At 40.4% G+C, this 27,922-nt stretch overlaps 2 protein-coding genes across 5 annotated transcripts; both read right to left on the minus strand.

Annotated features, from left to right (window-relative positions):
- Positions 1-4,752: 4,752 nt before the first annotated feature.
- On the minus strand, positions 4,753-6,514 carry gngt2a (guanine nucleotide binding protein (G protein), gamma transducing activity polypeptide 2a). Its single transcript, XM_056753795.1, has 3 exons — positions 6,260-6,514; positions 5,540-5,629; positions 4,753-5,250 (listed from the first exon to the last, which is right to left on the minus strand). The coding sequence occupies exons 2-3, from the start codon at positions 5,621-5,623 to the stop codon at positions 5,125-5,127; spliced, it is 210 nt and encodes a 69-aa protein (XP_056609773.1). The 5' UTR covers positions 5,624-5,629; positions 6,260-6,514; the 3' UTR covers positions 4,753-5,124.
- A 2,250-nt stretch (positions 6,515-8,764) lies between these two features.
- LOC130426838 (beta-1,4 N-acetylgalactosaminyltransferase 2-like) lies at positions 8,765-27,389 on the minus strand. Of its 4 annotated transcripts, XM_056753792.1 has the most exons (14): positions 27,276-27,389; positions 27,048-27,175; positions 23,375-23,452; positions 23,194-23,223; positions 22,805-22,831; positions 21,370-21,507; positions 13,611-13,714; positions 13,445-13,482; positions 11,358-11,538; positions 10,926-11,012; positions 10,352-10,533; positions 9,873-10,016; positions 9,401-9,623; positions 8,765-9,275 (listed from the first exon to the last, which is right to left on the minus strand). In XM_056753792.1, the coding sequence occupies exons 3-14, from the start codon at positions 23,443-23,445 to the stop codon at positions 8,989-8,991; spliced, it is 1,512 nt and encodes a 503-aa protein (XP_056609770.1). In that variant the 5' UTR covers positions 23,446-23,452; positions 27,048-27,175; positions 27,276-27,389; the 3' UTR covers positions 8,765-8,988. The 4 variants fall into 4 exon arrangements, with proteins under 4 accessions (XP_056609770.1, XP_056609771.1, XP_056609768.1 ...); XM_056753793.1 differs by lacking the exons at positions 27,048-27,175; positions 27,276-27,389 and adding an exon at positions 24,997-25,058 and having other exon boundaries at positions 8,765-9,170; XM_056753790.1 differs by lacking the exons at positions 27,048-27,175; positions 27,276-27,389 and adding an exon at positions 24,997-25,058.
- Between the last annotated feature and the right edge of the window lie 533 nt (positions 27,390-27,922).

Here is a 27,922-nt window from a genome sequence, read left to right on the forward strand (position 1 = left end):
AATCCTATTCCATCCCCTTTGGAAAAAAACAACCTTTGGCTGTTTCTGATTAGAAACAGCTGTGGGTCTGGCTGAAATACAGCTGGGGGTCTCGTCAGAGTACTGAAGCAGCCAATAAGAAGAGCTACGGGAGACCCACAACTGGAGAAGAGCAAGCAGAAAAGGATCTGCCAGTTCAACCTTCTCTGTCTTTTCACACACGTAAACTCCAGTTCTTTCCCAAAAAGTAGGAAAGTTCCCTCCTGGAAGGAGGAGGTTCATAAATCACGGCTGAAAATTGCATTGTGGGTGTTGCTGAGCTTGCGCACATGATCCCTCCCCTTTTGTCTCACATGCTGATGGTTAAAAATAAAAACTTGTTCTGAGGCAAAAACATACAAATGAATAACAGTTAAGGGGGTGGTAACTTATAAATAAAAGGTACTGGCAACAATGGACAGCGGAGTCAAATTGCAAAGCCACATGATTCATCTGTTCTGTGAGATCTTTTGAAATTATTCTGAAAAGGCTTCACTTTCTTTGTTTTCTTTGCTTTCACTAAACCCTATTATTTCTCTACATGAGAGCATGAATTATAGCAAGCCACTGTATGCTATATATATATCCTGGCACTGCTCACCAAAGACATGGTTATTATGTAGGCTTGACATGCATGGCGCTCAAAAAAATCAAGCAAACCTCCTACGCTCCCGACGGCACACCACAAACTGCTCTCTTTCTGAGCATGCTCAGTAGGTTCTCGAAAAAAGGAAGTCTTAAAGCATCATAATACAAATATACAAATCAGTACAGACTAATCTAGCTGGTGAGTCAATCAAAACCCTTGCAAGGGGGAGTGGAAACATTACATTTGACTGAATAACTCTTATTTCGAAAATATTGAGGATTTACCATCTTGTGATTAATTGTGATTAGACACATTTTGCTGTTTAATTTTCCCAGTGATGCAGTGCAGAGCATTCAAGCTCCAGTCCCATTATACAATTAAACAGGTAGCTTATAAAGTTTAAATGTCTGTGCTAATATACAAGGAAACAGGGCCAACCACGTTCAAGACACATTTACACAGACTATTTACATCCTCACAAGTGTTTAGTCTCACTGTCTTTCTATTCAAAACACACTCTTGTTGGTTAAGCAACATACATCAGTAGGCTACTAAGCCTAGTTAGGCCAACATTTAATGTCCCATTAAATTGGAGGTGTTGTTTTCCACATATGTTGCTAGAAACGTGTTAATATTAAAGCCACAGTCACATCATAACAGCAGATGATGATAGAGAGGGATCTCAGTATATGCAGGCAGTTCTCGCTAATATTTTGCGAAACACAACAACACAAGACATCGTAGACTATATTTGCGCATGCGTGCCTGAAACATGTTTTTTTTAGTGGTGGAGACTCTTATCGCGCGATCAAAAAAATGTCGCCGTTAATCTATTCTCAAAGTTGGGTTGGGAGCTGGGTCTATACTACGCAAGCTATGATGACTTTCTCCTTGATATTTTAGCGCAGATGTATACCAGCTTAACTGCGCTGTACGGGGCGAGAACGAGATTTTTCAACTCGCGTGATTCGCGTCATTCGCGGAAGCAGAAGCCGCCTCATCATCTCATAACCAGGGCTTCATTCGCGCGATTCGCGCAGCAAGTAGGTCTATTGGCTCTTTACATTAACATATAAATCACTCGCGCTTGACACGCCATTCGCGTTTGGTCTGAACACAACATAACGTTACTGTGAAATTACCGCATCAAACGTGACGTGCTAACATGGATGCAGCTATGAAGCCGCCGGGTTTGCTTCAGGGAATATTAATTTTTAAGAAGCTTCCCAATAGAAACATCGACAAGACTAAGGTTGTTTGCACCTTGTGCAATGCGGAATTGGTTTAAAAAAAACACTTTCTCTCAACAGGTAGTGGTCTATCTTTAGTTGAAACCAGTAACTTTGTATTGAGATCTAATGTATTATGGCTCCTGTGCAGTGTTGGGTAAGTTACTCTGAAAAAGTAATTAATTACTAGTTACTCATTACATATTCAATAGTGTAATTAGATTACTGTCCAAATTACTCTGTCCAAAAAGTATTTAGTTACTCATTACTAATTACTTTCTATATCCTAAATCAACCTTGATTAGTTAAGTGATTCAAGGATAGACATGAAATGGCTTATTAAATTCATTCAAATAAATAATGTTATTAACTAACCAAAGTATTACAAATGTGAGAATTATACATTAAAGCACAGATTTTAAAAGTAAGACTTTGAATTTTGATGTCAATTACACTATTGCACACAATATATTTCACAAAGTATTTATTTTAATTACATCAAAAGTAACTGTAATTAAATTACAGAAAACATAAGAGTGATCCCTTACTTACTTTTTCAAGGGAAAAGTAATTAAATTACAGTAACTAATTACTTAGTAACTAGTTACACCCAACACTGCTCCTGTGTGACATCGCTTGTTGCCCCCTCACTCTTTGTAAGTCACTTTGGATAAAAGCGTCTGCTAAATGACTAAATGTAAATGTACTGTAGGAGCTCTTCCAGTCTCAAGTACCACCTAAACGCAAATCATCTCTTAGCTAATGCGGAAGTAAACACAAGTTCATCTTATTGAACATAATTTAATTTTCATCACCAATTATCATAGTAGAACAGCTTTCTCAAGCAGTTTGTGATGCATTTTGGAAACAGGAGATGAGCCCCTGGTCTAATGCGCCACCTGGCTTGAGAAACCCGTTCTCAAAGACTTACTTTTAGTCATTATTTGGGTAGCACACATATTCTGAATGCCTTCGGCAGAATTCAAATGAGCCATTTATCTAGATTAATCTAGATTAATCTTGGAATTAATCTAGATTAATCTAGATTAAAAAATAATCTATGCCCACCACTAGTTTTTTTCCTTCGTTTTTTATTGTAATACACACTTCATCATAAAAGAAATTACAAGTTACATTAAATAAATGAAGAAAGATTGAAGAAAGAAAGAAAGAAAGAAAGAAAGGACAAAAAATATATACAAATAAGTTGCCAGGCTAGTAAATTAATACATTTTAAGGCATAAAGGATGAATATAAGGTAGTAGTTTTCATTGCCTTAGGATCAACAGATCTTTTAATATACTCAATATCATTTCTTATTTTTTATTGATCTTATGTAATATTCAAATTTCCAAAACACTGAATTTTGGGTTTTCATTATCTGTAAGCCATAATCATCAAAATTTCAAAAAATAAAGGCTTGAAATATTTGACTCTGCAATGAATCTATATAATACATGGGTTTCACTTTCTGTAATGAGACTGAAATACACTACACGACTTCAAATCTGAACAGATTTTCAGACATCACACACTTGCAGACTTTTTGAAAGTTTGCAGAGAAAAACAGGGTATCACACAATACACGATACAATTTGCAGGCAAGCGCAGACTTTCTGCAAGTCCAAGGCCAAAATCTGAGCAAAAGTCTTGTAGTGTAATAGCGGCGACAAACAAACATGTGGCCAGTAAGTTAGATCACATATCAATGACTGTTGAGTAGTTTTAATTCAATATAATTAATAGACAATCAAAAAATAACATAAAGTTGTATTAATATAAATGAGAGATAAAATAAATAGTTATATTATACAAACACAGAACGGAAGTTAACTTTGGCCAGTGAGTGTGTCCGATGAAATGCTGCAGACTAGTGATTAAATGCACATTTAATAATAAGATTATCTGTTATGAGAAAAGGCTTTGGCCTATATAAGATCCCAGTCTGCTTTTCAAATTCCAGTTCATCCCTGTATTAAAGCTATAGAAGTGAAAGATCTTGGAGAGAGAGAGTAGAGCTCTGCCTCCCACAAAGGCTACATTCATTCATCTCAGGCAAATATTATACAGGTTTCCTAAGGAAATGTTCACTTAGTCCATACTGAGCAACAGCTCACCACACATCTTTGATTTCAGTCCTTCTCCAAATACTCACCGGAAGATTTTAAAGGACAACACCATTAGCAGTGAGAACAAGTGTTGGACCCCTTGGGACCCAGGTAAATAAACTTACAAACCAAACTTATTCGACAGGTTTTACACCTCATAAATAACTGTTCTCTCCAAACAGATGCATGTTAAGCAGAAAGTTTTTTCCTCGTGTTTTGATGGATTGAAGTTTGAGTTAAATTTTGTCTAGGATGCATAATTTAACAAAAACGGCTTTTACTAGATAGAAAAATATCCATTTTAATTTTTACCGATGTACGTTACTTCTGTTGTTTTCTCGGTAGATGGCGCTGTAGAGCAATTGTAGTCTGATTCTCGATGTCAGAACATTTTTTTAAACCCAAACGAGTTTACAAAGTCAACGTGTCTTAACTCCTAAACTGCACAAGTACGACTTAGTTAATTTAGTCTGCACGATACAAAACAAATATTTTGGTAAGAAATTTAAAGCAACAGTGAAAACCACTAAAAAAATCTAAATTGATTTGTGTTGCCCAAAGGCTTATGTTTGTGTTCTCTTAAAGACAATAAGCTTATCACTGATAAGCTTAAATATAAGGGAGAAATCAATGTTTCAGAAGTGCTTTTCGGTGGTTACTTAACTCTTCTCCATTTATATGGCAATGCTGACCCCTAGAGGTGTAGTGGTACCATTGAGCAAAAAATTGAAATATAAACAAATGTATTAGAGCTAAAATTAAATTAGCAGAAACATACTTATAATACTTTTCAGTGCACAATGTTTCAAATTTATTTTTATTTCATTTTTACGCATCACTTGCATTGTTTACTGAACAAAATCAAATTCTAATGCAAAAAGACCGTAATGACGAAATTGGTTGACAGAGAAAGACATTTTGCTGGAATCAGGCCAATGCACAACCAGCATACACCAGAAAAATTGTATTTTAGTGCAAATATTGAATTGTTGTTTTGTATTTACTCCTGCACCAAAGCAATTAAAACACCCATTCAATCTTTTAAACAGATTTCAAAATGCTCAAACTGGATAAACAGTAGCTTTCTTCCTTAAGAAGAAGAGCATCTCTCCCCTAAAGACATCCATTTTCACTGAGGGTTAGGAAGAGATCAAATCAGTCTGAAAGATTTTATTTTTGGCTAAGTTATTATACATCCGCCCTTGTCCTTAAAGGGGTTCTTGTCCTCAGGAACGCCCTTAATCAGAGGATCCTCTGCAGATTGGGTTTCAACCCATTCACAAATCTCCTTTGCACTTTTGGAGACCTGTGGAAAGAAAGCTTGTCAGATCAAAGTCAAGTTTATAGCTCTTTCAAAAATGAAACTTGACCAACAACCCACTGAATGTTTTCTTAAACTGAAATATTCTCAGTTATTCCTGAAATCCTTTTAGTAAGCACACACTGAAGATACACATTTTAGTTACATTTCCTGTGCTTATTGTCAGGGGGAAATCTGAGAGAGAAAACGATGCTTTTGTCTGCATTGTATGCATGATCAAAATATAAAAAAAATGTACAATTATATTTGGTACGACCACCCTGGAGATACTTACAGGCTCCCTAGTGTTTTTCACCTCCTTCTGGAGCTGTTCGAGCTCCATTTTCATGATCTCGGCATCGGACATGTCCCGTGCCATCTTTCCCTGAAAGTAGAAACATCACAATTATTTTTTCTTCACATTAAATATTTTAACGGCATGCTTATTTTCAGGTCTTACATATCAGGAGGGCACAATAGTTACAACACATGACTTACAAGAAAATAAGAAAAAGATGAAAAGAAAGAGATCTATTTCACAGTCTTTTCAGTAAGATGTAGGCCAGTCACAATGACTTCTCTCATTGCAAAATTTGCTTTCGGTCTCAACCTTCCCCAAAAGGACATTTTAAAGATCAGTCGATAACTCTTTTCACTTTATAATTTAAACACATCAAATGGATTCTTCAAAACACCGTTTTTTGTTAGTGAGGTCATTGTTGGTTTCGTAACAAAGTGTCAGTATGCGAACAAAGTAGCTTATATTAAATATGACATGCCTAAAGGCCTAAAAGCACTTGTTACATTTAGAGACAGCATAATGTAGAAAACATCTCTCTAATATAATGTCATTCAGAGCATTGCTTAATATTATAAAACATTACTTACAGCATTAACTGTAATGACATGTTTACCTTTGTCTTTTCTATACTATACGATACATCAAATAATTGCTGTCAGACTGATAATAGCATCCTTACAATTTAAATTTTGAGCAATGATCTGCTTTACTTACCTATTGATCAGCGGGGCAGCCAATGGAGGGAACGGGTTACTCAGTGTTCTTTAAAGGACCATGTGAGGGGTCTGTCATGTGTGGATAAACTGAGAGCTTCACAGTGCCTTCGCCTCTTCAGGATCAGCTCCAGATGGTGGGGCGTGGAGTTTGATCCCCAATGAAGACACTTCAACTGATCAGCTTATGTTATCTTGGTAATTAGGGAGATAAAATCACGCTGACCTGGAATCAGGGCAGAGCTGTTTGTTTGTGCGTGTGGCCTGTTGTCCTTTAAAATTGTATTTACTGAAATGTCTTGTGCCACAGAACAATAATTACAAAAAGGATCCGGCTTGTGTCAGTTGACGTTTTCAAAAGCATTGCCTTGGTAAATTGTCAGAAATGTTATGGGTTGAAATGCCAGTGACTTTATAGATCTCGGTGGAAGTGAAATGAACATTCATGACATGAATATGTGAGCAAACACATTTAAAAATCCTTTATCCTGTTAATTCTTATTATCACTTATTAATGGTTGCGAATAACTGTTTGGTTACAAGCATTCCTCCAAATGTATTTAGCTCTTTATCAAAACAAAACAAAATATACATATTTGAAACAACTCAAGAATGAAAATATGACGACATAATTTTCATTTTTGGGTGTACTGTCCCTTTCATGAAGCAGAAGTCATCTATAAAAGCCATAGGATGATAGCTACCAATGTAACAAAATGAACACAACATAACTCTCACCTAAAATACTGTTTTTGAAATTGTGACCCCACTGTGACCTCTGACCTCTCTTGTAACAGGAATAGACCAAATGACCTGCAACAACCTGCTGCATTCCAGTGACATACACCTGTAAGAACAAACTAACAATTTAACTTCAGGTCAATCCAAAAAACTGTTAGGAAATGTGATCTAACTGAGGTTTTACTTTTAATCTACAGTATGGCATCTCTTCTTTAAAAGCAAACAAATATTTTGATTGAATTTCAGATTTTTTTATAATGCAAATACTGATGGAGGTGGCAGAGTATCATAAAGTGAGGGACAATCTGTTTTTCGATGATACCCTCAGTCCTAAACCTTCTAAAGATCTTACATTTGGCCTCCTTCCTGTGCAATGTCAACAGCAATTAAATGTCACGTCTGATTTTTCTGTTATCCTGAAGCGAAGCTTCTTGACTTTGGTGCGTCACTTTAGCTAATCCCATCACAAGGTCCTGAACGCCTTAATCCAAGAGATTATAGATTTAAAACAAGCAGTCCCACTCTTGATTTCACTATGAAGTATACAGAGGTTTAATCTTTCCTCTTTGTAGTTCTTTCCCTTCTTGCATACATTTTTTGTTAAACTGGTAAACTTTTTCATTGAAATGAGGCTGAAAAGAAAAGAAATAACGAAACTGTTGTAAAACTGTTGTAAACAAACATCTAACTAACAAATGTGGAATCTTGATGTGAGGAAAAGCCGTAAGGTTCTGTGATTCCTCTTAGCTATTTTATTTCTTACTGTATTATTTATGTTGGATGCTTCTTCTGTTTTGCACACAACACATTAAACAATGATATGAACAAATATAATTAGGCCTAAACACATTTATTCACAGCATTCAAGGGATTTATAAATGATAAAATGCACATTAGATTAGTTTACATGCTAAATATGGTCATCCTCTAAAGCTCTTCATTCATTACACTTTAACAGAGTAATGAATGAATGTGTGACAGTGAATAAGCAACAATAAAAAATGATTGAAAAAGGAACAAATTAACGGTTGATGAAAAAGATGATCGTTGCATAAAAAGATAAAACGGATGATGGCCAATTCACCTGATGACAACTACAGCCACAACCTGCAGTCATCCAGAATAATATTGGACAAAACTAAATATCTATTTTTTTTCTATCCTCACTAGTGCTTCGTCTTTTCACTTACCAGCCCGGTGAACAACTTCAGACAAATCTCAGTTTACAGCTATTATTCTCTCTGAAGTTGAAGCAGTGCTATTTTAATATGCCAGAGGAGAACTGGCTCTCCTGGTTGAGTCTGGCCTGTTTTTTTCTCCACTCTTATACACATATACATCTAAATTAAATATACTTCGATTGAATAATTTATAGTTTCTGACAATCTACTGACATCATTGCACACTGCATAGAGAAAAACTTGCAATAATACCATGTATCTTAAAGTGATGGTTCACCCAAAAATGAAAATTCTGTCATCATTCACTCAGCCTTATGTTATTTCATGTATAAATTACTTTGTTCTGATGAACACAGCAAACGATATTTGGAAGAATGTAAGAAATGATCAATTCTGTGACGTCATTGATTGACATGTTTAAAATAAGGTGCCACAGAACTGTTTGTTTACACCCACAAGGAATTTGACTTGGCGACTTAGTGCAAAAAAAAGTGTAAACATGGTGCAAATATACATTAAGATGGGAAAAAAGTGAATAAAAATATAATAATTATAAAAATAAAATATAGACAAAAAACAACATATAATGTGTTGACATATAACATTTAAACTGTTCAGATATGTTATTTACTGATTATGATCAGTATAAACCTGCTTTGCAACAATGAAAATTGTGAAAAGCACTATATAAAAAAATTGAATTAAATTAAATTAAAGTACAATGAGAATCTGGCAGGCCCTTGGACAATTTAAATGTGAAAACACAGATTGTGAATGAAAATCAAACAAATAATAAGACAAATGTCTTTCAATATTTCATACACTTTAAATAATTCTTAAAGTAATGATGTGCAAGTTTTATTTTTTCTTCCTCTATCCTCTGATTCCTATAAGAGTCATATTCCTTTTGTTCCTCATGTGTCTGGTGTCCAATAGAGAGATGTTTGCAGGAGACCACCATTAACTTCCCAATACCATCAATGAAGAACTCTGAAGATGAACAGGGGATGAAGGTATGGATGCAGAATAAAAGAAATGATGACGAGATGAGAAGAATGTACATGTTGCAATGCTTGAAATTTGTTTTGAGTGGGACTGCATGAAAACAAAACAAATCCGGAAATTCCTCATATCATGTAATTATGCATAAACAATAACTCCTCTTCCTCAATAGGTGTGGGTAAAAGTCCATTTCAGTTCCAGGAATTATTGGTACTCACCAGTGTGTGCGACTCTTTTTAGGAAGGGGTCAAAGCCAACTCTTCTCACTGCATCAGTCCGTGCCAAAAAAAAGTTAACCACCACATCAACAAAAAAACAGCCATCATGTCCTGGTAGGGGACTATGGTGTCTTCCTTCAAAACGCTTCAAACAGCCACCATCATCCCCCTCGACATATTCAAGAGTGTAATGAAACTGGTCACCTCCGACCACTCCACCAACCTAAAAATACAGAGAGAAACAGAGTTATTATTATGTAAAATATCCATGACATAAAAAATCCATGTCATAATATATGGAGAATCTGAAAGATCTTGAGATATAATTCCACAGGATGACACATTCTTGTAATAACTTGCCCACCATTTAGCATACAGTGTAGGAAACATATGATTTGCAATAGATCAATCCTAATCAAGCATTTAAGAGGGTTGTGTAATGAATAAATAACACATGAAACATAACACTTACCACATCCAGTTCTGGAAATTCTTCCATAATCTCTACAAAACTCTCAATGCGGTTCTCGTCTAGGAATTCAAAATCATCGTCTACCCAAAGAAAATATTTGGTTGCGACTTGTGATACAGCCAGATTTCTTCCGGCAAACCAGCCCTGGACAACCGAATACACAACCCCAGGTCACATAAAAAGATTTTAGCCTTAAGAGCAGCAGCCACAGAGACAAATACAGTCCTTTACATTTGGCCACTAAAGACCAAAAGATCCCCACATTCTTATGTACTAAAATACAAATTAGTACAACAGTTGCGACGCGACACGACAACCTGCTTGTTCATAATGGGCTTGTCGTGTCACGCTGCATCCAGTGTGGACAATATATTTATAATGGGCTATAATGTCTGCTGCTGTGTTGCGTCGCGCTGGGCGCGAAAAAAGTACACACTCTAATATGCAGTTAAGACAAAACTGCAGGAAATCCTGTCTACCTGTGCAGGTGGCATGATGTATTGCTCTATGTTGTCACCAGATATACTTTCCGGCTTCAGGCTGTCATCTGCAATTATTATCTTGATTTTGGGGTAAACTCTTCGAATACTCTTGAGGAGGACGTGTAACTGCTTATATCTCAGAAATGTCTTTGTTGCTATGGTAACCAGAGAGTTTATATCTAAATTGCAAAAGTGAAAGAAACAGACAGAGACAGAGAGAGACAGAGAGACAAGGAGATTTTATTATATTAAACGTTTAACTAAAAAAAAGTTGTTTAGACACTTTAGTAAATGTGGTAGTATACTTTGATATTGACTGTAGAAAGGTTCAGAACAATAAAGTACTGTATCTGGCAAATTTACTGCAGTTTACTGTGGTAAATACTTTAGTAGGCCAACACTACAATATTTTTTCAAATGGGAAGAAGGAGAAAAGGCTATTCGGAGACTCAACAGTTATTTTATGGCATATCTATATAAAAATCTTAAAGCTGACAGTCAAAAAGAGTTGTTTGTCTCATCATTTTGTTTATCTAGAAAAACTAGGTCACTCTAGGTTTCGTGGTCTTACCGTTTCCGGGGTTGTAGAGCACAGGAACTGTATGCCGTCTAATTAGGATGGGAAATGTGACCTTGTGGTTTTCATAACTAAAACGAACTGCAAAGAAAAGTTTGTAAATGGCATTTACTTTTTCATTGTATTTATCTCTGTCTATTATAACCAGAACAAGATCAAAGCGAATATCCACAGCCAAGTCATATACTATACAACATCACTACAGTATTAAACATTGTACAGTAACCGAGTTTAGATGGCTGTTTATGGCTGATGCTTTTTGAAAGTGGGCGGTACCTTCCTTGCCATAAATTAATCTTTTAGAGGTCAACAGAACATTGGTAGGCAACAAAAATTATAATTTCTGATCACTATGAGTAATATCTCAAAAGCAGGACTGCTGATAATATCTGTTCAAATAGGACTTCATAATAAAGGAGCCATTACCCAGATCTGATGTTCTGATGTGGTAAATGGTGCTGGTGTAGGTGACTCTGCTCAACAGGTTATTGAGTTGTGGGAGGTTGGCGGATGTAATAGTCAATTCACTTTTATTTTGTCCATTCACCTGTTTCTCATCTGGAGCATCTTTTACTGCTAGCACCCCACTATCCACTCTCAATGTAACCTGCGGACATGATGATTATTTATTGACATCTATTTGTATTCAGAATTTTGTGTGTGGAAATTTGGTTTTCCAACAGCCATTTCCAGCAGCAATATCATCCTGTAGCCCAAGACTGGTTGCCAACTGACCAAAGCAGGGTTAAGCCTGGTCAGTTCCTGGATGGGAGACCTGCTGGGAAAACTAGGTTTCGGGGACACTATACTGGCATAAAGAACCGTCCTTCAAATTAAACTGAGGTCCTCACTCTCTGGGGTCATAAAAAAATCCCAGAGTAGGGGTGCAACCTCGTTATACTGGCCAAATTCGCCCATTCGCCTCTATACACCACGGCCTCCTACAGTATTCATCCCCGTATGTACTAATTGGCGTATAAACTCTGTCCCTTCTCCACCAATAAGGTGGTGTGTGGTGGGCATTCTGGCAAAGCCTGGCTCAGATTACAGGATTCTCTGCCAGATTTTACCCCGATTTCCCCTCCCGAGAATCTTTGAAAAAAATGGGCCCAGAACCTCGATCGGGCCCGAGATTCGGGCCAGGATTATCACGTAATGTGAGGCGTTCACAGATCGAATCTTTCGTCTCCTGATCTGCTCCGAGAGAAATCTTAGCCGCCCCGATCACATCAAACATGTTTGATATTTAAGATTTTAAATCGGGGTGATGACGTTGGTACTTTCGATACAGCAAATGAGAGACAGATCTGAAAATTGACGGAGATGACTGACAGACCTTTAAAAATGTCGACCGCAAAAGCTCCTGCAAGGGTACGTTGTACAGCGGAGATGGAGGAACAACGTGTGGCAACAACAGGATTGTCTTTATAATTTATCCTCAAAAACATACCAAAACCCCATAGACAAGGAAAAGAGCTGAGGAGAAGTCGCGTCGGTTTTAAATGTACCGGGTAAATTAACTGCTATCGCGCAGCTTGTAGTCTCATTCAACAGATTTGGCTATAGGCACACATACATGCGTTTATGTGTATGTTTTTATGCTGTATCTCATAATCACGTTGGCATTCATCTTTATTCTCGGCAGCGACAATTGTTTTCTTCCGTTATTTACTAACATTAAACTTAAGCTAATCGCCCAAAGCACAGTCATAACTTCAGCCCTAGTAAAAAAATCATATAGCGCCATGCTCAAAATACGATTCTTTGGATCTTTGGCTTTGGACTGACAGACAGAGAATCATTCAGAGCGACAAAGACACAGAATTCCAGGATTGAATGTTACACACCTTGCTACAGTTTTGCTACAGTAACGTATAAATCTTTTGCTATTAATTGCTACAGAAAATTTGCTTTTCACCGCGGACACTCCGTTGTAGCTAATGCCAGGTTTAAGATTTTACATAAGAGAATCTGGCAAGATTCTCCTTATGTGTGTGCTGCAACTAGAATTTCAAATCTGTCAGGATTTTAAAACTCCTGTAGTCTGAGCCAGGCTTAAATCCACAGCAAACCCCAACTCTAACCATAATTTACCCCTAAAATCAGAGGGAAATGATAAGTGAAAAAACAATAATCTAGAAGCACCCAATCCTGGTTGAAGATTAAATTAAAAATAAACTTTAAACTTATTTCTGAAATCTGATTGGTTGATTTATATGTTGTCCCAGGGTCAACATGATGTTGTCCTAGGGACATCAACCACTTGGCAAAAGCAGGAGAGTCCTGCCGTCGCATCATCCAGGTGGATGCTACATTGGTGGTGGTTGAGGAGATTCCCCCATTCCATGTAAAAAAAGCTTTGAGTGCCCAGAAAAGTGCTGTATAAATGTAACAAATTAATATTATTATTATTTCATCTATTTGAACTTTCAAGATTGGGGGTCGAGATAACCTCTTAATTTTAAGTAGGGTTTTACAGTAAAAGTATAGGATTGTGTTTGAAATAAACTAACCTTGTACCATTTCCCCTTTTGTGTATGGAGAGCAAGACCTGAAAAAGTAAAGTGTTCGATAAAGCTGTGCATTGCTTTGTTTTTGTGGTATAAAAAGCAGCATGCTATAGTAGAGAGCAAAAAGTCAGTCAGTTGAGCAACATTTTGCTTACAAACACATGCTTACCTGGTATATCACTTCTCTGTTGAGGAGCTACAGTGAAACCACTGATAGGATACTGGAGAGGAGAGTTGGCCGGTGCCACAATAATGCTAACATTTGTCTTCATTCTGCAAAAGATTCATGCCAGAGATACCTCATTATCTGCATTTATAAAAGCTTTGAAAATATTACTTATGTCTGAAGAAAGAATGCATATACAGCGGGGAAATAATTATTTGATCTCCTCCTGATTTTGTAAGTTTGCCTTTTCACAAAGAAATGAAGGGTCTATTATTTTTATGGTAGGTTTCTTTTAACTGATAGAAAAATTCTGGGAAAATGTATATAAAGGTTATAAATTGATTTGTGTTACAGTCCAACCAGCAAGAATTCTGGTTCCCTTTCTGTCGGTCTCTCGACGTTGTGTCGAGAACGACAGATGGGGTTCGCCCTTGAGAACCAATCAACTCTGACTACTATAGAAAAGGCCAATGAAATTTGGCGAATGCAATTTGCATGCCGGGCTCCGCCCCCGGAAATCCGGTATAAAAGGAGGCCGGCGTGCAGCATTCACTTACCTTTTGTTCTTCAGAGCCATCGCTCATGATTACATCTCAGGATTCTCAAATCCTCTTCAAACTTCACTACCGCTTCGACGTGTTGCAGGGGATCGTCCCTTCCTGCAGCGACCTTCCCCTGGGCGTCTCGGTGGTTCCAGTGGTTTCAGAGCTATTTCCAAAAAGTCCTTTTCAGGACTCGGCACTCTACAGCGCGGCATGTCCCGCTGTTCTCTTGGGTGCGGTACCCTCATCGAGGAGGGGGATGGACACGATCGCTGTGTTAGGTGTCTGGGCGTCCAGCACGCTGAAGCAGCGTTCGTTGACACATCTTGCCCGCACTGCGGACAGATTGTCATGCAGAAGTTGCGGTCACGGTTGGCTGTCTTCCTCCGGGAACCAGCCAACATTTCGTCTGCTACCAGGGTTGTGGCATCTGTGGCTACGGCCCCGATGTCCTCTCGTATTAGCAGCGTTAGTGATTCGGGGGCTACTGTGAGCGTCAACCCGCCAGCCAAGCGCTCACGGGCCGTTCACACCCCAGCACGCTCTTCTGACCGTTCCCCAACCGGCGGTGGCATACCATCCGGATCCTCATCCACGCACTCGGAAACGGGGCGTGGCGAAGATGAGATGTCTATCGCAGCATCGGAGGGAGATTTGCTGGCATCCGACAATGACGAATCCGAGCTTCCCCCTACGGGGGGTTGGACACATGGTTTCTGGGGTCGAATCGTGGTGTCAAGCCACGCCCACCCCCGGTTCCATTCTTCCCGGAGGTCCATGAGGAGCCTCCCTCGATGGCGGGGCGGCCAAGGGCGGCTTACAGTGCTGCGGGCCAGGCCGCCTCCTCTCCCCACGCCATGGCCATCCTGCAGGTCCACCAGGCTAAGGCGTTGAGAGAGCTCCACGATGGCAGGGCCGACCCAGGTGTTATGCAGGAACTCCGTGCCGCCACTGACCTCGCTCTACGGGCGACTAAGGTGACGGCGCGGGCCCTGGGTCGGACGATGTCCACTCTGGTGGTCCAGGAGAGACACCTCTGGCTCAACCTTGCGAGAATGAGTGACGCCGAGAAAGTCCGCTTTCTTGACGCACCCATCTCGCAGGGTGGGCTGTTTGGTGACACCGTCGAGAGCTTCGCACAGCAGTTCTAGGCGGTGAAGGAGCAGACGGAGGCTATAAGCCATATCTTACCGCGTCGCGACTCGGCCGCCCCCAGGCCTCAGAGTTCCCGCGCACCACCTGCTCCCCGACAGCCCCGGACCCCTTCGAACTCTGCACCGGCTCAAGTGCACACCCGTGCTGCACCCCGGAAAAAGAGCTCGAAGGGAAGACCTCCTCCTCGTCAACAACCTTCCAGGAAGAAGCGGCCCTGACGAAAAGACACCGGAGGAAGCAACATCTGGCCCGACCCTCACAGTACCATCTCTGACCGGTCGGTATGGGACGATCCCTGCCTCGTCTCCACAGCCAGGCCCTTTACAGGGGGCGATCGAGTCCGTCCCACAAGCCGAGATGTACAGCGGGTTTTACAGCCCGTACTTCATCGTTCCAAAGAAAGACGGAGGGTTGCGCCCCATTCTGGACTTACGTACCCTGAACAGGCACCTTCACAAGCTGCCTTTCAGGATGCTAACCCAGAGGCGCATCCTGACATCTATCAGGTGTCAGGATTGGTTTGTGGCAATCGACCTGAAGGACGCTTACTTTCATGTCTCGATTCTTCCTCGACACCGACCGTTCCTACGGTTCGCTTTTGAGGGTCGGGCATATCAGTACAGAGTCCTCCCCTTCGGTCTGTCCCTGTCTCCACGAGTCTTTACGAAGATCGTGGAGGCCGCCCTTTCTCCTCTCCGGGAGAAGGGTGTGCGAATACTCAACTATCTCGACGACTGGCTTATCTAGGCGCACTCGCGAGATCTGTTGTGTACGCAGAGGGACATGGTGCTCCGGCACCAAGATCGATTGGGCTTTCAGGTCAACCGAGAAAAGAGCAAACTCTCCCCAGTGCAGAGCATCCTCTTTCTCGGTATGGAACTCAACTCTGTCACCATGACGGCGCAGCTGTCTGCAGCACGCGCCCAGTCAATGTTGAACTGCCTGGAACACTTCAGGCAGTCGGCGGTCCCCCTGAAACAATTTCAGAGGCTCCTGGGACACATGGCGTCTTCCGCGGGGGTAATACCCCTCGGATTGATGCACATGCGACCGCTTCAGCATTGGCTACAGAGTCGAGTTCCGAGGACGGCGTGGCACACCGGCAACAGGCGTATGGTGGTAACTCCTGTCTGCCGACGTACTCTAATCCCATGGTCTTCCATGACCTTTCTCCGAGCGGGAGTTCCCCTCGGGCAGACAACGAGGCACGTTGTGGTGACAACAGATGCCTCGCTGCAGGGTTGGGGTGCAGTGTGCAACGGGCACGCAGTAGCGGGGGGCCCCCGGCTGCGCTGGCATATCAATTGCCTAGAGTTGTGGGCGGTGCTGCTTGCACTGAGAAGGCTCCGGCCTCTGGTGCAGGGCCAGCACGTACTGGTCCGCCTGGACAGTACGGCAGCCGTAGCGTATATCAATCGCCAGGGTGGCGTACGCTCTCGGCAGCTAACACAACCTGCCCGACGCCTCCTCCTCTGGAGTCAGCAGGTGATCCGCTCCCTGCGGGCCACACACATCCCAGGCGTACTAAACGAGACAGCCGATGCGCTCTCTCGCCAGTACACGCCCTGCGGAGAGTGGCGACTCCACCCCCGCGCAGTTCAGCTCATTTGGGTACAGTTCGGCGAGGCACAGATAGACCTCTTTGCCTCCCGAGACAACACCCATTGTCCGCTTTGGTACGCCCTGACCGAGGCTCCCCTCGGCACGGATGCCCTTGCGCACAGCTGGCCGCGGGACAAGCGGAAGTACGCCTTCCCCCCAGTGAGCCTCCTTGCACACACACTGTGCAAGGTCAGGGAAGAGGAGCAACAAGTGTTAATGGTTGCGCCGTACTGGCCCAACCGCACTTGGTTCTCAGAGCTGATGCTCTTGACAACAGCTCCCCCCTGGCCCATTCCCCTGACAGAGGACCTGCTCTCTCAGGGGATGGGCACGTTATGGCATCCCAGACCAGACCTCTGGAACCTCCATGTCTGGTCTCTGGACGGGACGAGGAGATCCTGAGCAGGTTACACCCCGCTGTGGCTGAAACCATTGCACAGGCCAGAGCGCCATCCACTAGGCGGTTATACGCTTACAAATGGCGCCTCTTCTCATCCTGGTGTCTCTCCCAAGGAGCAGACCCACAGAGATGCTCGATCGGTATCGTGTTGTCCTTCCTACAAGAGAAATTGGAGACTAACATCTCCCCTTCCACGCTGAAAGTGTATGTAGCCGCAATTGCCTCTCATCACGACTCAGTAGATGGAAGGTCTCTAGGACAACACGACCTGATCACCAGGTTCCTAAGGGGCGCGAGAAGGCGGAACCCGCCTCGTCTCCGCTCCATACCCTCTTGGGACCTTAACGTGGTCCTGGGGGGCCTATCCAGGCCTCCCTTCGAGCCCCTTGAAGCTTCCGATCTTCCTCACCTGACGAGTAAGACGGCCCTTCTGTTGGCGCTCGCCTCCTTCAAGAGGGTAGGGGACCTCCAAGCATTCTCTGTGTCCCCGGATTGCCTTGAATTCGGGCCTGGTAACTCTCACGTTGTCCTGAGACCCAGGCTCGGATACGTGCCCAAAGTTCCCACTACTCCCTTTCGGGACCAAGTGGTGAACTTGCAGGCGCTCCCCATCTGGGAGGAAGACCCAACCCGGTCCGTGTTGTGTCCAGTACGCGCACTGCGCTTCTACTTAGACCGCACACAGAGCTTCCGCAGCTCTGACCAGCTCTTTGTCTGTTTTGGAGGACAGCAGAAGGGGAAGGTTGTCTCCAAGCAGAGATTAGCGCACTGGATCGTGGATGCCGTTACGACGGCATACCGATCACAGAATCTCCCATGCCCATTGTCGGTTACGGCTCACTCCACACGGGGTCTGGCCTCCTCATGGGCATTGGCCAGAGGCGCGTCTCTAGCAGACATTTTTGTAGGGCTGAGGGTTGGGCTACGCCTACCACCTTCGCAAGGTTTTACAATCTTCGCGTAAACCCGGTGTCAGCCCACGTCTTACGTGGCGACATGTAGGACTGGCATCCGGGAGGGCGTATGCCTGCGAAAGCACCATCCCACCCTCCAGCAGGTTGGGTCAGTGTGCTATATATACCTTTTCTTCTTACCCTATCACATGGCTAAGAAAATTGGTACCTCACCAGCCTCCCTTCTTACCCAGACTCTGGTTAAGAACAGGCATTCCATCCATCACTAAGCAAAGCACCCCCTGCGGATTGGTTGGGCAGGGCAACCTTTCCCTTAGGCCGGGATACCATATGACCTATCACAGATAGTTCTAACCGGCCTGGTGCTGTCAGACGCAGCAACACCCCCACCGTGGGTTGTTCCGTCTGCTATACTCTCATGACTATGGTTCCCACACATGGTAACCCATAAACTTTCCCAGGTGGACCTCCACCTCGCGGTTAACTACCCAGTCCGCACATTCCATGCGTTCTCCTCCAAGGACGAGACCATACTTTTATCCACCATATTCCTCCCCACGGGTAGGAGGTGGCCTCTGTCGTGCTTACCCGGTGTAAACTGATCCGGACGGCCTCTCGCCTATAGAGAGCTAAGGCCCCGTCCGTGAAAGTTACCGGTCAGGGCTGTACCCATCTTTCTCCAAGAAAGCTCTGGAACCCCCCGACCACCACACTGGAAGGTTACAGTCTCACGAAAGCTTCGAGATGACACGCCCAGGCTTGTTACCGTCGCTTCGCTAGAGATTGTGACGCGATACAGCATTGTGGCGTTTTCCATAGGCAACACCATCTCTCATTCTCGACACAACGTCGAGAGACCGACAGAAAGGGAACGTCTTGGTTACGTATGTAACCTCAGTTCCCTGATGGAGGGAACGAGACGTTGTGTCCCTTATGCCACGAACACGTATCGTATTCTGCTGCAGTTTGAGAGGTCTCAGGCTCTTCAGAACAAAAGGTAAGTGAATGCTGCACGCCGGCCTCCTTTTATACCGGATTTCCGGGGGCGGAGCCCGGCATGCAAATTGCATTCGCCAAATTTCATTGGCCTTTTCTATAGTAGTCAGAGTTGATTGGTTCTCAAGGGCGAACCCCATCTGTCGTTCTCGACACAACGTCTCGTTACCTCCATCAGGGAACTGAGGTTACATATGTAACCAAGACGTTATGTGCCTATATGAAATCCTTAAGTATCCGCAAAGGTCCTCCTGCCCAAGAAGGCCTGCCTGGCGAATCAAAAGTGTGACAATGAACATCAAAAGGATTTAGAAAAGGCTTACGTAAAAAAAGTGCCGTGAGACTAAAATTGAAGTTTTTGGAGGGAGAGAAATGTTGACGATGACCCCAAGAACACAATCTCTACAGAGAACCAAAGTGTTGGAAACATTATGCTTTAGGGCCTTTTCTGTGCTACAGGTACAGGATGAGTTCTCTCCACAGAGGGACGGACCCATGTAGCATAAAATCTTAGACAAGAACCTCCTCCCCTTAACTAGATCACTGAAGATGGGTCGTGGATGTGCCTTTAACAAGACAAAGACCTGAAACATATATTGCCATGACAACCAAAGCGTGGCTTAAGAAGAAGCACATTAAATGTCCTAGCCAGTCTGAGTCTAGACCCTAGTCCATGGGTCTTCAACGTTTTTGAGGGCAAGGACCCCTTTGATGAGAGATGCATGGGGCAGAGCCCCCCTTATACTATATCTGTAAATGGAGCTATTTAAATAGAAACAACCCTATTGTCACAGCAACATTATGTTAAGACACTACATTAGCACTATTATGTTATTGTTGCACATATATACTTTTCTGTATATTATTTTTAATATAAATTGCTTGATTATTTTAAGGAATTTGCAGCATCAAACATTTTCATTTTAATGTGAGATGGACAGTTAAACATTTATTTGAACCTTAGTTTTTATTAAGGATTCAGATTACTGACCCTGGTTAATGACACAAAGACCATTCTAGTGGAGTCAGTGCAGATTTTATGCATTCTGTTGTAAAATCAGAACGTTTTATTATGTGTCAATCTTTTTATTTTTTTTCTGCTTCTCTGTGTGTTGCAGAACACACCCCTATTTTATCATTCTGAGCTCCGTTGTCTTTCTCGTGGATCATATCAGACTTAGGAGAGCAACGTGCAACAAGTCTGAGTTTACAATGCAGAAGCGGTCATTTGGCAGTCAAATTAGCGCTAAACTGCTTTAACAAATCTGAACAGAAGTTCAGAAACACATGAGAATGCACTTCATTAGCACGCAACTCCATGCATACTCTGAAAATTTGTGAACAACCTGGTCGCACCAAGTGCGTATAAATAACACGCTGTTGCATTATTGTCTTAAACGTACGCCAAATTGCGATTATGCGTGCATATGATACGCCATGTTTGCTTGTACCTGGGTGGAGAGCAGCCATTTTAAAACGTACATGAACAGGAAACACTGAAATAATTAAAATAATACTGTTATGTTTAGAGTTTGGGTTAGAGGACAGGGTAATGAGACAAATTGCTGTTTAATATGCAACAACGCTAATTGGCGTATCATATGCACGCAAAAAAAGGCGTTATTTATGCACGCAAAATCACAATTTGGCGTCCGTATTATACGATAATGCACAGCGCGTGTTATTTATACGCAATTGGTGCGAATGGGCTGCTGTGAAAGAGGCTAAAACGCAATTTGCTCAGCGACAGCCAACAAACCTTAAAGATTTACAGAGGAGTGAACTAAAATGTATCCTGACACATGTGCAAACCTGGTGACCAACTATCAGAAATGTTTTACCTCTACCTCTACTTGCCAACAAGGGTTTCTCCCCCAAGTACAAAGTTATGTTTTGCTCGGGGATCAAATACTTATTTCACTGACTGAAATGCAAATCAATTTATAACCTTTATATGATTTGTTTTCACATTCTGCCTCTATAAGTTATAAAATAAACCTACCATCAAAATTATAAACCCTTCATTTCTTTGTAAGCAGGCAAACTTACTAAATCAGCAGAGGATCAATTAATTATTTCCCTCACTGTATGTGTGTGGGAAGTATATCAAAAGTTAAACTATGAGATAAAGTGTGTCAGGACTGTGATAATACCTGAGAAGATAATCCTTGTACTCCTTTTTTCTGAGTTTAATGATGTCATCTAGTTGATCTGATGGTACATTTTGAGAAAGAACCGACTCATCTTCACAGTCACATGATGAACGATTTGAGCTCAAATGTAATGGCATGCTGCGGAAAACAAACAAATGCTGTATAAGTAATGTGTTCTAATTAGGAAATTTTTATTTGTTAACAGGATGAACCAAGGGATGGGTGTTAAAGTGACACAAACATTTTTTTTGTGTGAGGAGAGATTTATTGTGTTCTCTTTATCAAAGTACAAAAATTCTAGCAAAAGAAGATGTAAACAGAAAGTGACAAAGTAACAAAAAGAAAATAAACTGTACACTACCATATCTACAGGATAGTACAGCTAAACCCCAAGGTCTACATTAACCTCCAGCACACTAAACCAAACTCCTCCTTAAAACACCCCAGAATGAGTATTTGGGAGCCATTTCATATTCTACGCCCCACCCCTGGATCACACCATGTTGGAAGTCAAAATAGTAAATAATCTTACATAAAACATCTAAACATAATTAAACAAAATGCAAACTAATACAAATAAATTACATACAGACACAATTCAAAATACCTCTCACCATTCAACATAAGCATATAAACAACAAATAATTGATTTTTGCAGGTATGAAGGTTGTGACCCTGATGATGTCACATTTAAGATAGCTGATAGTGTTGTATAAAAACCCAGGATGTGTATTGAACAGGTTTGGTTCTGCAAAACTGTATTTCAAATAAAGGGTGCTTGTTAAAAAAACATGTGTCTGTGGTTATTTCAATGTGCTATGAAAACGCTATGCAATGTGGGTTGCATTGGTTTGTACTGGGATGTTAAACCAGGCGTGGGCTAACTTTTAACCTCGACGACCACCTTATTAAGAGCCGCATTATTCACACATGAAATCGCATTATTTCCTCTAATTCAGGGGTGTGCAATTAATCTCAAGGGGCCACATGAGAAATTGGACAGTTCATTCATAAATCTTAATTCTGCTCAATATTGAATTTATGGTTTTTAAAATGCAGTATATATTTGATCTGATCTAAGTCTTACATATTTAAAAAAGAAAAACCACAACCACTAATAATTTTCTGTACCTCTACCCTTTGTGCATATCATGGGTTATACGGATGTACTAGAAATCAGATGTGTAATATTTAGTTTTAAAATAAAATAATGTTACAATACAAGTTAAACATTTTGCATCAATTTAATACTGTATCCATTGTGAGACATATTTACAATTATTCTGGTTCTCGAATCTAATTGGCTGAGAGCCATGCCATATTTCATCATTATCACTACGGGAACTATATATACACATGATGCGAACGCAGCGTCACCTGTCCGTCTAGCTGGTTCAATAGTTCATCTCTCCCACTCTTTTCATTTTTTACTCACATGTGCTGCACTGCAGACTCGCGCCACCTAATGGATTTGGCAAAACAATCAAACATAAATTTACGAACATATATTCACTTAACACAACAAAAGTCAGTGTATATCAGCGTATCTGTATATCTCTGTCTGAGTGTTTGTGTGCGTGTGGTCACAAGCAAATCTGAGTTCACTTTGTGACATTGAAGATCTTCTGGCTCTTTCTTAGAAGAAATATTTGAGAAGCAAGAGACTTAAGCACACGTTTCCATTTGCTCTCCGTCTCAATAATGTCTAGAATGATTAATTGATTTATTAAAGAATTGCCCACATGAAAAATGTTAAACATGTACATTTTTCTGATAACGTGACCAACCAAACACAAGCTACTTTAAGAATAAATAATATATTACCTTGGTGTGGGGATGACATGAAGGCTTCCACTGAAAAACAAACAAAAGTTAAAAGTTATGCTTATACTATAAAGTTGTTAGTAAAACACAAACAAATAAAGGTTACAACAGCAACATTTGGAAGACGTCACACTGAGTATAATACAGTATACAGTAAATAAAATGGGCAAGATTCTCATACCCATGTGAAAGATGGTAGATCACTAGAATTAAGCAAGCGATCAGGATGAAATAAATGATCTTCCGTTTCATTCTTAATCTGAAAGCAACAACAATAAACATTAGAAATCAGTAACATTTCAGCTGTAACAAATACACCAAAAGTTTTAAACTAAGGCTGAATTCAAGCATTATGAACACATAGTGACTTAACATTTAATCATTTATTATTTAATCATTAGTACATTTTGATTAAAGTATATTTTTCTTGATTTATAAATAATGTAGCAGCACAAATAAAAACCAAAACCGCTAAAGAGCTGAACAACTTCTTGACTCACCAAACATTGCAATAGCCTGCATCTTCAGATTTATTAATCATGATGAACATAAATCTACGATAAATGTACGGTCAACATGTGCTCATGCACTCACAGTGTTTACACACAACATAATTTGTGACACACCCTCTTTCCCTTCGTCACATGACAGTCACCTCATCACATGGCTCCGACAAATAACTTTCAATTAAAAATGCCCTGTCCCATTAGAAGAACACTTAGGATATCCCATAACTTGCGATGCTGTAATGGCAGCCTATTAAATAAGCTGATAGACAATTTGGTGCATTAGAGTTTGCCACAGCCTTTTAGATCTGCTGCTGTCCATTAATGCTTATATCACTGGATCTGCACAGGCATACTTTCAGACCCTCCTACACTCCATCAATAACCCTCCGTTCAACAAATGAGCGGCGTCTTGTACTGCCTTCTCAAACAGGCATTAAAATGCTTTCCCGCTCATTCTCCTTTCACAACTCTTTCCTGCTGGAACTTTCTTCCCAACTCAGTCCGATCGATCACATCTCTCACAACATTCAAAAATCTACTTAAAACCCATCTCTTCTGTATATACTTGACTTGCAAATTGCAAAGATCTGTTAACTGCATGACAGTGTGAACAGGACAAACCAGATGGAATCCGATATTTGATATATCTGATCTGAGCCATCATGTTGTACTAAATCAAATACATGTCTGATGTTTCGCATTTGAAGGAAGTGCACTTTACAGCTCGGTTGCCAAACATTAAGCATCAGATTATAAACCTAAGCCCTTGCACTGTCTACGGCATGTGAGCCCCACGATGCGATGTAACAAATGACTATAGAATCCGTTATAATAAGAAATTTTGCCACTGGATACGGTGCGATGCAACTTGCAAATCGGCATGTGCACAGCCCGAGAACAGACTGCTCCAGGAATGCTCTAAAGTCACACCTCGAGAACAATCCACTAAGCACCGCTTAAAGTCAAACACACCCTCTGACTTGACCCTTTGGGTAATGTTTTGCACATGCGATTCAGTTTATAACCTTCACCAGTTCACACTGGAACCTGATATTGGCCACATTTAAAAAATAGTGTGAAAAGCCAAACAAAAGATCTGTTCTGAGCAAAAAAAATTGCCAACAATACATTACTGTTCATACTCTCTCAAGTAGTTGTTGTACATTAATGTCATGCATACGCTGGAATTGGCTTTTTGAAAAGCTGTCCACCATGATCACTATTACCTAATACCACTATGAACTGTCCATACCCTTAACCCTATTCACTATGTAATATCTCATAACTAACATACCTCATATAAGTCGATTATTGCTGAGCAGAAACGGCCTTTCTGGTTAAATACTGAGACACTACTGCCTTTCCCAGTGCATAAAACAAGAAATGACAGCAGGTTTTTGAAACTGTTCGCATGCGAATAGGTAACCACAATGGTGCCCACAGTGACTTGTGTCAGCTAGAGCATGTCTTGCAAATCACTTTCATTTAAAAAACGAGGACATTCAAAGGTATAGAAACCAATTCCATAAATGTTTATTTACCTCTTTGGCAGACGTTTTTATCCAAACTGACTTACATTGCATTATACTATAGATTTGTTTCTAATTATGTGAAATCCCTGGGATCAAACCCATGACCTTGGTGTTGTTAGCACCAAGTTCTAACCATTGAGCTACAAGAAAGCTACTTATTTAACGTCTTTTCAGGAAACATATATGGGTCAATGACGTGACATGTATTTTTTGTGTCCAAATTCATTATTTTCCTAAAAAGAATTTGAATAAATACATGTCATATATCAAATGGATCTACAATATGTCCTTTATAAGAAACCCTTTTCATTTTATTGAAATTCAATAGATTTTTTGAGTTTTGGTTTTTGAAAGACCAAAAATGTCAGGTGGTGCGACCGTCCGAACATACAAACAGAGAACAAAACTGAGAAATAAATGTTAATTTTCTCAATGAAATTCTTAATAAAATATTTTGGCATGATTTTATGTTAAATTTCTTATATATGAGGGGAAAAATACTCAGTGCTAAATACATTAAATGTATATTATTTTAAATTTATATATGGTCGCACCACCTGACATTTTCTGGGTGGTAAAATCAGAAATCTTGTTTAATAATGAATTAATGCTCCCTAAAATGCTGTAAAACCAATATAAATCAACACAATACATTTTTTTGGACATACAAATACATTTTCAAACTGTTTTGCTTAAAATATTTTTTTTTTCTTCTTGAAAATCTTATTTGTCATTGCCCCATATATAGGTAATGAACTTCACTGTCAAAGGTACAAAACAAATTGGTACTTGTACACAAAAAAGGCTTTTTCCCGGACAAGGATTAGTTTAAATCACGGCTAGGCCTTAGTTAGATTAGGATGTCTAAGTCGTTTTTTAAAACATACTTTCCAAAAAACATCTTTAGACAGTAACTTTCCATGTCCATCTTTAGACAGTAACTTAAAACAGTTGTGCAGTGCATAAAATTAGAAACTACAGCATGGTTTTGAAACTGTTAGCATGAGAATATGGTAACCACAATGATGCCTACGTTGACTGTTGTCTGCTAGAGCATGTCTTGCAAATCACACTCATTTAAAAAAACAGAAAAAACACAGACATTCAAAGGAACAGAAACCAATTCCATAAATGTTTTATTTACATGTTTGGCAGACGCTTCTATCCAAAGGGACTTATATTGCATTATACTATAGATTTGTTTCTAATTACAGCATGGTTTTGAAACTGTTCGCATGAGAATATGGTAATCACAATGATGCCCACGTGACTGTTGTCAGCTAAAGCATGTCATGCAATTCAAGACCTCTTAAAACGACCTAGTTAATGAAATCGCATCTCATCTGATGAATTTATAAAAATATCTAGGCTACAAAATGATCTCCAGACATTACAAAAGGAACCACAACCATTGGTCAATCGATACAGCCTGCAGGACTATAATGTCTATAATGGCGTATTCAAAGAAATCGAAAGAAACTTTAAAGACGAATGCACCATACCTCCAGTCTACTGTCATTTCAGATTAAAGGCAAAATAACTTGAAATCATTCGGTCTCTCATGGTTACGGAAAATTATAGTGATAGACGACACCAAACCAATATGCATTATGAGTTTCCTTCTCTAAATACAGTATGAGTCAGCTTTCTCCGGTTATCATCTGACATTGCGCATTGGTCTAATAACCAATCTATTACGTTGCTGTTACATATTGAGACATTGAATGACAAACTCATCTTTCCTCCAGTAAATATACACAATATAGGTAACAAACAAACATGACAGCCAAAAAAAGTGAGATGTTCCACCTACCAACATGATCCATTCTGTTCAGGAAAGCCAAAGCCCCTCTCAAGAAGTCCTTCTATAAATTTGTATGTGAACGTCATCCTGTTTCTTTCCTCTTTATCCAACGGCTAGGATAGATCTGCCTCACCAAGCTGGAGACAAAAAAGATAGTATCATATTTCTTTGTTAATGTTATGAGGAAGGAAGGAAGAGATGGAATGGACATTGGAGTGAACAAGCAAAGTTCCTTACTGTACATGTTCCTTCGAGTAGCTCCGTCTAGTTGTTCAATGATCATTACAATAGAATTTTGTTAATGTTTCAGGAAACATTCAAAAGCCACACCCCTATGATTTTCTCTGTTAGACAAGGAACGGTCTGCTGGTGGATTTTGATATGCTTGCATACTTTTTTAATTATGATACGTATCATACCACTGTGAGCAAGCTGGGGAAACAATCAACAATGAGGAAAAAACACCATAAAACAGCAGATAACATTTGGACATTGAGAAGTTGACACCCGATCTCTCCCCTGTCTTACTCTGACTGTGTAAAGTATGAAGCAGAGGGGGGGACAAGTCAAAAATGGTCAAGTCCAAGCAAGTCTCAAGTCAAATATCAAGTCACAGTTTAGACAAATCAAGCAAGTCAAGTCGCAGTACTAAAATAAACAGAGCAAAATTTTTACGATACATGTTTCTTTTTTAAATAAAGATTAACTTATATACATATATTAAGGAAAATCAATTGTAAATCTAAATTACTTCTAAGTGCTGATCACTTGCCTATGTGTGTGCTTTAGGTTTGGTATCAGCAGTCACACATTTTCATATGTTTACATAGACACAGAAATGGAAATACTTGTATCTGACAGAATGTAAGACTTAAGCATTTATA

This window comes from Triplophysa dalaica, chromosome 7 (assembly GCF_015846415.1).
Source record: "Triplophysa dalaica isolate WHDGS20190420 chromosome 7, ASM1584641v1, whole genome shotgun sequence".
NCBI classification, from domain to species: Eukaryota; Metazoa; Chordata; class Actinopteri; order Cypriniformes; family Nemacheilidae; genus Triplophysa; species Triplophysa dalaica.

Excerpts from the sequence above, each read along its gene's own strand:
- LOC130426838 (XM_056753790.1), bottom strand. Across the intron at positions 23,224-23,374 it reads ATCTACCATCTTTCACATGG|TGGAAGCCTTCATGTCATCC; the intron begins GTATGAGAATCT and ends TTTGTTTTTCAG. Across the intron at positions 13,715-21,369 it reads TACAAGGATTATCTTCTCAG|AATGAAGACAAATGTTAGCA; the intron begins GTATTATCACAG and ends AATCTTTTGCAG.
- gngt2a (XM_056753795.1), bottom strand. The coding sequence starts at position 5,623 with ATGGCACGGGACATGTCCGATGCCGAGATCATGAAAATGGAGCTCGAA. Across the intron at positions 5,251-5,539 it reads TGAAAAACACTAGGGAGCCT|GTCTCCAAAAGTGCAAAGGA; the intron begins GTAAGTATCTCC and ends TTCTTTCCACAG.